Source organism: Pinus tabuliformis, chromosome 7 (assembly GCF_031772625.1).
Source record: "Pinus tabuliformis cultivar Carrire ecotype Pingquan chromosome 7, CPIR1, whole genome shotgun sequence".
NCBI classification, from domain to species: domain Eukaryota; kingdom Viridiplantae; phylum Streptophyta; class Pinopsida; order Pinales; family Pinaceae; genus Pinus; species Pinus tabuliformis.
In genome coordinates this window covers 552,488,552-552,501,006 of record NC_142293.1, presented here as the reverse complement: position 1 = coordinate 552,501,006, position 12,455 = coordinate 552,488,552, and the positions used below count along the sequence as shown (strand labels likewise).

Sequence of the window (12,455 nt, the reverse complement as noted above, 5' to 3'; positions counted from 1 at the left end):
ACCCCAATAGAGCCAAAATGCTACATCGATGTGGCCAAGAGAGGTCGTTTTGACACTAGATGACAAAACATTCCACTTCTAGTTGCATGGCAATGTTCCTTGAATTTTTCTCCATTGTTTGGTGTTCCAACAACTTGATTTGACCATGGATTGACCCTCCAACGTCAAGGAGGAAGGTGAATGGCTCCTCAAACAATAGCTCCAATATACTCAAAAATAGCTCCAATAAAGGCTCAAACAATGCTTACTATCCTTCAAAATTTGCCTTAAATGAAGACCCATGCTTATACTATAAGTCAATGCATTTCCATGAGGCATGGGAATGATTTTTTAAGCTCAAAAATTAGTCATAAAACCCTCAATAAATAAAGTGGCGTCAAACATACAAAAAATAAATAGATTCTCTTAATTTGGCTTGGAAATATTTGAAATAGCCCTTGGGGGCTCTCCTTCACCCATACATTTCCTTATCTTTACTTGAGTAGGGCTTATCCTTGTCCCAAGAAGACTCAACCTCCTTTTCTTTGCCCTTAATCCTCCAACGGCTACCTTATTTGAGAGATAATGCTTGTTCTTGACCCTTCAATTGACCTTATTTTGCGCATTTTATCCCCTGGGGACTAACTTGCTCACTTTATCCCCCAATTTAAGCCTTGGAGGGAACTTTTTTGCTTGCTTGAAGAATTCGGCCTCCTTATCTTCCTTGGAATGCTAGTGACCAGCTTGACTTGAAGGCTCTTGAACCTTTCTTGGAGTAATTTGGAGTTGATACTTGACAATTAACCCTTGGGGGCTCCAATTTGCACAATTAAGCTTCAAAGTTTCATCATTTGCCCTCACATTCCTTCTTTACTCCATCCAATAGCCCCAAAGATGATGATGTCATGCCCACGTGTGGAATAAATGCTTGCTTGATGTCATTTTGGCTTGAGCGTTGAGCTGATTTGGCTTGTAGAAAACACTTGCTTGTCACATCTTCCTTATGCATTTCATCACTTGCCTTTAAATCTTGTTGCTTGCAGTACCACATGGAAAGCACCTTTGCCCCAAAAATGGGTGCATTGTTTTAACTAGAAACCTATGAGGGCATTTCTAATTTCTAATTGCTTCAAAAGGACAAGTGGTTCATCTTGACATAGAGAATGAAATGGACACCTTCTTTGCCTCAAAGGACGTAGCATGATGCTTCAAAAGACGCAAATGCATTGGTAAATGTGATTATCATAATGCAAATCCAAGGCCAAAGGGGAGTGCAAAATACATAAGATAAATGGTACACGTGGCATTGAGGTGTGCATTTGGATTGAAAGGGATAATGTCAGGGAAAAGTACATATGGTGATCACCCTTACAAGGATTTATTGACACAAGTTTTCCCTTAAACCACGAGTGCCTAATCCATGATAACTGCACACCTTCCCAGGGTATAAGAATATCCATCAAGGCAGGGAGTTACTACCCACCAGGTGGAAGTCAGCAATGCCAAAAAGTCAAACATACCATGAAATAAACAAGATTGTGAGTAGCCATGGCCATACACACTAACGGGGATCTAAGAGTCACTTTCACAAAATAACACAAACCCACATGGCTTTACAGCACTACAAGGCACATCCTTCAGGCTTATATGGCAAGCCCAAAAAGTTTTGGAGTACCCCTACTAAAAGAGGGGTAATAGAGTCTCATCCTGATGATTAGAACTTTTGCACCAAAGATGATGATGTCATGCCCACGTGTGGAATAAATGCGTGCTTGATGTCATTTTGGTTTGAACGATGAGCTAATTTGGCTTGTAGAAAACCCCTGTTCGTCACATCTTCCTTATCCATTTCATCACTTGCCTTTAAATCTTGTTGCTTACAGTACCACATGGAAAGCACCTTTGCCCCAAAAATGGGTCCATTGTTGTAACTAGAAAGCTATGAGGGCATTCTAACTGCTTCGAAAGAACAAGTGGTTCATCTTGACATAGAGAATGAAATGGACACCTTCTTTGCCTCAAAGGACGTAGCACGATGCTTCAGAAGACGCAAATGCATTGGTAAATGTGAGTATCAAAATGCAAATCCAAGGCCAAAGGGGAGTGCAAAGTACATAAGATAGATGGTACATGTAGCATTGAGGAGTGCACTTGGATCGAAAGGGATAACGTCAGGGAAAAGTACATATGGTGATCACCCTTACAAGGATTTATTGACACAAGTGCTCCCTTAAACCACGAGTGCCTAATCCATGATGCCTACACACCATCCCAGGGTATAAGAATATCCATCAAGGCAGGCAGTTACTGCCCACCAGGGGGAAGTCAGCAATGCCAGAAATGCAAACATACCATGAAATAAACAAGATTGTGAGTAGCCATGGCTATACACGCTAACAGGGATCTAAGAGTCACTTTCACAAAATAACACAAACCCACATGGCTTTACAGCACTATAAGGCACATCCTTCAGGCTTATATGGTGGGGCCAAATAGTTTTGGAGTACCCCTACTAAAAGAGGGGCAACGGAGTCTCATCCTCATGATCAAAACTTTTGGACCAAAGATCATGATGTCATGCCCACGTGTTGAATAAATGTGTGCTTGATGTCATTTTGGCTTGAGCGTTGCGCTGATTTGGCTTGTAGAAAACACCTACTTGTCACATCTTCCTTATCCATTTCATCACTTGCCTTTAAATCTTGTTGCTTGCAGTACCACATGGAAAGCACCTTTGCCCCAAAAATGGGTCCATTGTTGTAACTAGAAACCTATGAGGGCATTCTAACTGCTTCGAAAGGACAAGTGATTCATCTTGACATAGAGAATGAAATGGACACCTTCTTTGCCTCAAAGGACATAGCATGATGCTTCAGAAGATGCAAATGCGTTGGTAAATGTGAGTATCATAATGCGAATCCAAGGCCAAAGGGGAGTGCAAAATACATAAGATAGATGGTACATGTGGCATTGAGGGGTGCACTTGGATTGAAAGGGATAATGTCAGGGAAAAGTACATATGGTGATCACCCTTATAAGGATTTATTGACACAAGTGCTCCCTTAAACCACAAGTGCCTAATCCATGATGCCCGCACACCATCCCAGGGTATAAGAATATCCATCAAGGAAGGCAGTCACTACCCACCAGGGGGAAGTCAGTAATGCCAAAAAGGAAAACATACCATGAAATAAACAAGATTGTGAGTAGCCATGGCCATACACACTAACGGGGATCTAAGAGTCACTTTCACAAAATAACACAGACAAACATGCCTTTACAGCACTATAAGGTACATCCTTCGAGCTTATATTGCGGGGCCAAAAATTTTTGGAGTACCCCTACTAAAAGAGGTGTAACAGAGTCTCATCCTCATGATTAGAACTTTTGCACCTAGTGACAACCTCAGATGTGACAAACTCTATTCTTCTAAATGTATAGCTCCATCCTCCAACTTATCCTCCTTTGGGTTGTTGTCCCAAGTCATATATGATGTATCAGAACGAGCCCGCTCACAATAATGTGTCAACAACCTCAAGTTGTAGTGCACAAAAACCAAGCTTTTTGCCTGGTTTTCATTAAGGCAGTTTCTTCTCACATTATGGATGAAGCTATAAGCGCTCCAACACCTCTTTGCAGAAGAAGTATTACCAACCTGTGAAAGCACTTTGATTGCCAATTTTGCCAAAGGTCCCGCAGATCCATACATGTTCCACCATTCAACAACATTCATTTTGTCCCTATCTTTGATTGCATGCAAAGAACCAAACACTCCAGTTTGACTGAAGCAATTGCCTAATTCTCCACGCAATCTAGCACACTCATCCATGTCAGGGACCAGCTTGTCTAATGTTTCCATATACCCAACTTGTACCTCTGCATCTGTATGGGGTTTGATCTTAACCCCACCCCCAGGTGCAAGTTTGTCCAACCAAGATGGAGAGTATTTTGGCATAAGCATATACACCAAGGCATGTAGTGGAACATTAAGTTTATCCCACCGTGCACACACATATTTGTAAATATGATCATACAAGATGGGATCTTTCAGCTGAACAATATCTTTTATTTGCCCCAACATGTTATCCATCTGCTCATACACCTCCCCAATCACCAATGCATCTATATCTGCAAAATGAATCATGTTATAAATGGGCTTGGTGTATTGCAAAATATCCCTCACACTTGCACAAAACCTCTTCAATATCTTCCCTATCAGTTGTGGTTGCAGCCTTCTCCTTTAATACCTACCAATGTGGACTTGATACCATGCTAGCCAATGACTCTCTTACCTTCAAAAGGCGCCTGAAGGTGAGGTAATAGCTAGCAAATCTAGTCTTCGCAAGCTTCAATAGCTCCAACCTTGAGTGACAACAGAAAAGGGCATGGGTATTGCTATGATTGGTGATAAATGTTATCATTTTCTTGCCTCTCTTGTACAATTCACCAATCCATCTATATTGAGGTTCCTTCATCTTAAAATTGTCACGCATCAAAAGGTTCATTGTGTGAACTAAACACCCCGACCAAAATATGTTGGGATATTTATCCTGAATGATTGCTCTCAATGCCTTACATTTAGAAGCATTATCAACAATGACTTGGATGACATTATATGGCCCAAGACTTTCAATTGTTTAAATTAATGGTTGTGTAATGTTGATGGCAATCTTGAACTTTTCTAAGTAATCATGTGAGGAAAGGAAGGTTGCACCAATAGCAGACACGCAAAGAACATTTATCAATGGCTTTCCTTTTACATTCGTCCAGCCATCAAATACAATGGATACCCCATATTCATTCCAAGCATTTGTTATTTTGGCTTTTTCACGATCAAGTCCCACGATTCTAGCTTTATCATACCTAGGCTCTTGTATCCTTTAGGGGCATCATTGATGGCAGAAACCATTTCATCCCAATAAGGTGAGCGAAGAACATTGAATAGTACCTTGCATAAAAGAGAAACCGGAAAATTTTTGCATCCACATCATCCCTACACCCTTGATCAAGGAATTATGATATTGTTCTACGCCTTAAAGAGATGTATGTGTCTGTGGCTTCGTATCCACTACCATGGGTGGATGTTGATGGAGCACTTGCTCTATGTGATTGTAGGCTAGTGGTGTCATGTTCAAAGTCACCCTTTATCTTTTAGATTTGTATTGGGCTTCCTCCTCTTCCCTTATGTATTTGGCTCTTTGTTGTGTTAACATACTTATACAGGTTTTGATTCCTATTTGTTTAGTTCCATCCCATGCCATTTTCCCACAGAGATGCTTTCTGGCATGGGTATATGAACCTATGTAAATGATTTTGCAATGGGAGCATGTAAATTTAGCAGTTCCAACCCCTTTCCCTCTTGAAAGCCTAGTAACATATTTCCACAAGGGGGTTTGGTCTACCTTGGTTTTCATTCCATCATCATCTCCACTCTCATAATCCTCCTCCTCCTCCTCTTCCTCTCGGTACCCTTCTTCTCTAGGGTTTCCTAATCCACCACTACCCACTTCTTCATCATCTACATCACTTCTTCTTCTTCTACTCCCCACCACCATCATCATAACCAAAAGAGGAACCAACAAGAGAAGGCTAAGCCATATACCCATCATGTTTGGTGAAATTTGAATTTATTGCCTGCAAATGCAATAAAATAAAGGAGGAATGGGAATTGGGAAAGAGTAAGAGAAGAGAACATCTTTCATTCAACATATACAAGACACAAATGCTACATGGAAAAAAAGGAATGGGATTAGACCCTACCTCTTTGGCTCTCCAATGGTGGTGCCTTCAATCTCCCAAGCTCTCTCAAATGGAAAAATTCAATCTCCCTTGCAACCTCCTCAAGCTCAAAACCTCTCAATCTTCCTTTCTCTCAAGCTCCTCAACTCCTCTTTGCTCTCTCAATCTCATGAAAATGATAGATTGTGGGAGGGGAGGAGGCCTTTTATTCTTTTGGCCCCTCCTCCTCCCTCCAAAAAACATTGCGTGCCTTTCTTTTTTCGTGTGAGCGGTTTTTCTAGCACGGGAGCGATCACTCTTGTAACGCTCCACAAACTTAAAAGTAGCTCCCAGAGCGACGGGGAACGATACAGGAGCGATCGCTCCTGATATGGCAGGGAGTGAAATTTTTTTAGGGAGCGTGCTCCCGATCAAAGCACACTTCAGGAGCAAATTGGAGAGGGGGGAGGGCGCTCCCCCGCAGCCTTGATATGTCTGCATGTGTTTGATTTGAACAACCATGGATTGAGGACAAATCTAACTAGTTCATTATTATAATATTTGATTGACTTGTCATGGATTTGATTAAAAAATAAAAATAATAAAAAAAATATTATTGTATGAAAGAAGAGACTCACTTTACAAAGATGAGCTCTCTCTCCTTTGTAAAGATTGTTGGTATTTTGGGGATTGAGGAGCTCTCCCTATGCGCTACATTGTCCATCATTTTAGCAAAGCTTAATGAAAGATTGAATGTATCATTCTATCATATGTCTAGAGTAATTTTTGCATATTTTTAAGGTTGGTCAACACTCGTAGGTACCTCTTGCAAAGAATGTTTTATGAAGGCCTTGTAATAGAATATTCACCTTTTGAACAGGAGTAATGTGAAGAGGTTCTACTTCTTATTTCATTTTGTTGTTATATTTTTGCATATATTAATCCTTCACCTATCAAACAAGTGGTTGTTGTAATTAATATATCAATGTAGGCCAGCACCTTCATCAACTTGTTTGAGAGGTCCAAGATTTATTTATTAGATATTTCCAGGTCTATTAAGACTAATCGTGGTGTGCTATTTACAACCCTTGCCTCCTTAATTATTCAAACAAAATAGCCCTAATTTAGAGTGACATTCCTTGACTCCATTTTGCTCAAGATTCGGTAGGAACTAGTCTTGGGGTTCCATGACCCTTTTCCTTCTCATACCGTTCATATTTTTGCCACTCCTGCAACCACTTGTTTGTTGACGCTTACTCTTCAAGCATCACCTGGAGCTTTCACTCCATAGCCTTAAGAAATCTTTTTTAGAGAAGCCCCCTTTGAGTTGGAGAAGAACAAACAAAAGTGAGAGGAAGAGCTATCATGGTGACAGTGGATAACTTTTATGTGTTACAAAAACTACGACCTTAGTGATTGGGACTTTACACTCCATGGGTGTTATATCTTGATGTAACAAGTTGAACGGTCATGTCCCTTAGTTTTGTTTTTATTATTATTATTATTAATCTTTATCTATATACTAAGTTCATTACAATGTTAGAAGAACAAAATAAGACACAAGCACTTGAATTAATGAAATATCCATAGTTCTTTCTCAAACTGGACTAATGCTTTTTTTTAAGTATCTTCTTAGTAGATCAGATTGGTGTCTATGTAAAGTAAACAAAAAATGCAGCATTTGGATGTTTTGAATATTGGCATCAAAAGATATGGCTATTATCCAACCAGTCACTGAAACTTACTGGCCTAATATTTCATTGTTTCTCTTTGTGCCCTAGGTATTACTTTCTTTTCCTTTTGTCACTTTCTGCATTTTCAAGTCCCATCGATGTATTTTCACCATAAGGGGCATTAATTGTTAGTTTTTGTAGCATCAAACAAGTGTTCTAGTCTTGGTTTGTGTCAAAGAGGCTAAGGAAAATGAGATCTTAAAAACCCATAAAAGGTACCGTGAGATAAGCTTGTGAAACATTAATTAAATTAATTAACCATCATTTAAATTTTTCCTATGTCTAACTTAGGAAAACTGGTTAATTAATAGGAATTAATTAAGGAAGGCTAAGAATGTTCTAGAAACTCACATTGACTGAGTTTAAGACGATCTTAGTCGTTGATAACAATTTAATCATGGTTGTTGGTGCTCCAACAAGAAATTATAAGCATAGATCAATGGGGATTGAGATAGATACATCGAGCAAGAGGGAGAGAAAGTTCCTTGGGAAGATCAAGCTATCCAATGCAGCGATTCAACAGGGAGAAGAGCTCGAGCTAGAGCAACAATGATTGAGGGAACAGCCACAGTGATTTCTGGTGAAATTCCGGTGTCGGAGAGTCAGCAGCGAGAGGGTCGTATTATTTCTCAGTGAAGCTGTGCAGGGATAGTGCAAAAGCTTCAAAGAGCAGTTCGATTCAGCTGAAGAGAAGGTCAATTCAACTACTACTGGCTGGGAAAATTTCCGGAAGGCCAAGCAAGTCATCTCCAGAGGCAAAGTTTGGCACGACGACAGATTTTGAGCGGCTCCACAGGCAGTGCGAGTAGAGTCTACACTAGGCTTACGCAGAGGCTGATGCAAGCACATTCAAGTGGCCTATACAGAGCTAGATCTTAGAGCAGGGTCAGTTGTCGGGTTAGACAAATTGTCTCACAAATTATTTGGCCAAATTATTTTGTTGGAGGATTGCCAGTCATGCATCCATATTTATGCACTCAAATTTTGTTGTTGCATAATAATAAAATAAATCCTCATTTGTTGCACTGGTTTTCCCTTCAGGGTTTTTCCAAGGACGTTAGTCCAAAAATATTGGTGTCATTTTATTGTGTGTGCATCTATTTTCTCAGCTCCAATTTATTTTTCCACAGCGTAATTTTTATTGTGAAGAATTACAGTCTAATTTATTTGTTATTTGTCGTAACAAATAAACTGCATAATTAATTAATTAGAAGAATAACATTCTAGTTACTGCAATTCAAGGAAATTTCACATGTTATCAGAGCATTGAAGATCAGATCAGAGGCTCAGTAGCGAGAAGGAGAAATTGTGCAATTTCAGAGGGAATTTTAAGCACGAATTTCTCAGATTTGCACAGGGCACCAGGAAGTGCGAATTGCAAAGGCAGAAGGGTTCGATTTCTAGTTGCAAGTGCAAGAAAAATCAATCAGCCTCAAGAGAAGAGATTTGTAGGCAATGTGGTTGTTGGAAAGCAGTTCCGGAGAGCAGATCAGATAGTTCGTTGAGTAGATTTGGGCACAATTGATTTTTCAGTAGATTTCGCAGTAGCAAATCAATGTCGAGTGGAAGAGAAAAGCACATAGGGAGATTTCCATAATTTCCCAAAGGGTTTCCAGTTTTAGGAAGGAAATCTGAGATTTCCAATTGCAGAAAGTTGTAGCAGCTTTGCCAATCAGGGAGTGCGAGCATCAGGAGCAGTGGATCGTATGTCAGATTCTGGAGGATTTTCAGAAGGTTGAGTGAGTTGCCCAATTGAGATAGCAGGCAGAGCGAGTTGCCGAAGAAGGATTTCCGAAGGTGAACTAGAGCAGACCTGCACATTCCTCTAAGAGTGTGGGTAACAGAGAACAGGCCCTGCAAAGAAGAGGTAGATTTCTATCAACAGTCCTAGTTTTTAAGTTTTCACAGAGATGGTCGTAGCAGGTCTTAGAGATCATAATAGACTAGATGGAGCCTTGAACTTTGGTATCTATAAGGCTATGACATTATTCCTGTTGGATGAACATCGTTTGGAGAAGTTTGTGATAGGAGTTGTAGTTGTACCAACAGACCCTATCCAATCCCATGAGTATAGGAAGGATATGGCCAAAGCAAAGAGGATGGTCTTGGATGGAGTCTGAGATCATATTGTTTCACACAATGCAAAGAAGAATACAGCAAAGGACATGTGGGATGCCGTTGTAAAGTTATACCAAGATCCTTCTAAGAATCAGAAAATGGTTCTCAAGGAGAAGTTGAGGACCACAAAGATGATGAAGGGTGAAGGCGTAACTCCATATCTCACCAGAATTCGAGATGTTCGAGATAAGCTAGTAGTTGTAGGAGAGGAACCAGAGGACAGCAAACTTGTGCGAATTTCTCTAAATGGGTTTACCAAAGAGTGGGCCACGTTTGTTTAGGGAATCACTGGACGAGATAGGGTGCCTAATTGGGAACGTCTTTGGAGTGATTTCACACAAGAGGAGCTAAGGCTCAGTCATGTCTAGTGCACTACCAGTAGCAATAGTACCAAAGGATCGAAGGTTGAGGAGGAGGAGGAGACTGTAGCCCTCACTAGTAAAAGAAAGGTGAAGAAGGGTCCCAGTCAAGGACAAAGCTCAAAGGGAAGCGAAAAGAAGAAGAAAGATCTGTCGAAGATCAAATGCTTCAGGTGTGGTGTGTTTAGTGACTACATCACTCAGAGTCCCAAGAAAAAGAAGGATGAGAAGTGGGACCAGTAGGCCGCAACTTCGGCAGATATAGATGAGCTAACCTCCAGGTTGGAGGAGTTTGCATTGATAGCAGTTATACCTTCAAATGGAGCAGGAGCATAGTCCTTCAAAGTTGTAGGATTGGGCAGGATCCATGGAAGAGCAGCAGTAGTTGCAGTACACTCCTCATATGGATCATTACCTTTACTACGAGGGCCCACAATTTTCAGTAGCAGGAGGATCAGTGGTAGTAGGCGCAGTGATATCTTGTGGGAATATTGCGAAGACTAGTTGCAGTCAGTTACTTGAGGGGCGCAGACAGTTACTCAATAGACAGTGCAGATGCTAGTTGCAGTCAAAGACTCAGAAGACAGTTGCAAAGTCAATATAGGGACAGAGTGGATCAGTAGATCGTTCTCAATTGCAGTAGTTGCAACAATAGCAGCAGCATGAAATCAGAGGCAGCACAGGCAGAGTTGGCAACAGTGCAAAGTGGCATAGTGCAGTGTCAGCGACAGCGCAAATGCAGAGTGGTTCGGCTACAAGGATAGCAAATGAATCAGAGTATGTGGAGTAGCTTGATGGACAGTGACAAAATGTTACAGATGTTAGACATCAGCAAAGTGAGGGAAGATGTCATGGGAGAGAACACCATTCTCGCTAAGAGGGAGTGTTATATTTTGTAGCAACGGACAGTTGTTCTAGTCTCGATTTGTGTCAAAGTGGCTAAAGAACACGAGATCTTCAAAACCCTGAAAAGATTTCGTGAGATAAGCTTGTGAAGCGCCTTAATTAAATTAATTAACCATCATTTAAATTTTTTCTAAGTCTAACTTAGGAATATTGGTTAATTAATAGGAATAATTAAAGAAAGTTGAAAATGCTCTAGAAACTCACACATGTTGAGTTTGAGATGATCTTAGCCATTGATGACGATTTAATCATGGTCGTTGGTGCTCCAACAAGAGATTATAAGAGCAGATTGATGGGGATGGAGATAGATACATCGAGCAAGAGGGAGAGAAAGTTCATTGGCAGATCGAGCTATCTAGTGCAGTGATTCAGCAAGAAGAAGATCTCGAGCCAGAGCAACATTGATTGGGGGAGAGCAGCAGCAGTGATTTCCGGTGAAGTTCCAGTGCCAGAGAGTCAGCAGCAGGAGGGTTGTATTATTTCTCAGTGAGGCTGCACAGGGGTAGTGCAGAAGCTTAAAAGGGCAGTTCGATTCAGGTGCTAGTGGCCAAGAAAATTTCCAGGAGGCCAAGCGACTCATCTCCAAAGGAAGAGTCAAGAAAAACAACAGATTCCAGACTGCTCCACAGGCAGTGTGAGTAGAGTCTACACTAGGTTTGCACAAAGGCTGATGCAGGGGCATTCGAGTGGCCCATACAGAGCCAGATTTTGGAGCAGGATCAGTTGTCGGGTGAGACAAATTGTCTCACAAATTATTTGGTCAGATTATTTTATTGGAGGATTGACAGTCAGGCATTCAGATTTATGTGCTCAGATTTTGTTGTTGCATAATAATAAATTAAACCCTCATCTACTGCACTGGTTTTCCCTTCGGGGTTTTTCCATGGACGTTAGTCCAAAAATATTGGTGTCATTTTATTGTGTGTGTGCATCTATTTTTTTAGTTCCAGTTTATTTTTCCACAGCGTAATTTTTGTTGTGAAGAATTTCAGTGTGATATATTCGTTATTTGTCGTAACAAATAAACTGCATAATTAATCAGTTAGAAGAAAAAATTTCCAGTCGCTGCAATTTAAGTAAATTTCACATTAATTACATTTTTTCCTAACAATGCCAGAAACATGTAGATTTATGTAATAACCATTTTTGTACGTGACTGCATGCTTTTCAGAAAAGATACTACTTAAGAAATTACAGTACCCTTGACAACAGTTAAAAGTAATACCAGGTCTAAGTGGGACTGAAAGGATGCCAGCACATCAAAAAATTCAGATAGATTCTCCAAGAGATTCACATCATAAACAAATTCAAATGGTTGAATTATAGCCTGCACCAAACAACGGAAAAGCCAGTTAATGAGAAAATATACAATAACTTATCAGCTGTCTTAAAAACAAGCCATAATCATCTTCATTTATCGACACTTACCCTGACTGAAAAATCAAAATTGGAGCTCTGTGGAAGCATCTCAATTTCAATTGTGACAAATTCTTTATATGAGTTACAAGAGGGAGCTTCTGATAGTAAAAAACCATCAGAGCATACATTGTCCTGCTTCAAACATATATAAGATTCAGAGCCCTTGCATGCAGGTACCACTTAAAAACAGCCTACATTAACAATCCCTTAGAATATGTTGACA

At 40.3% G+C, this 12,455-nt stretch overlaps 1 protein-coding gene across 1 annotated transcript in view; it reads right to left on the bottom strand.

The window, feature by feature from the left end:
• LOC149248565 (uncharacterized) overlaps positions 1-12,455 on the bottom strand; it is a 392,334-nt gene that overhangs the window by 321,840 nt on the left and 58,039 nt on the right. Inside the window, exons 10-11 of the mRNA XM_089450455.1 lie at positions 12,242-12,364; positions 12,039-12,140 (exon numbers count right to left, since the gene is read on the bottom strand). Of these exons, the coding sequence (XP_089306581.1) occupies positions 12,039-12,140; positions 12,242-12,364 (225 nt within the window). The remainder of the gene's footprint in view (positions 1-12,038; positions 12,141-12,241; positions 12,365-12,455) is intronic.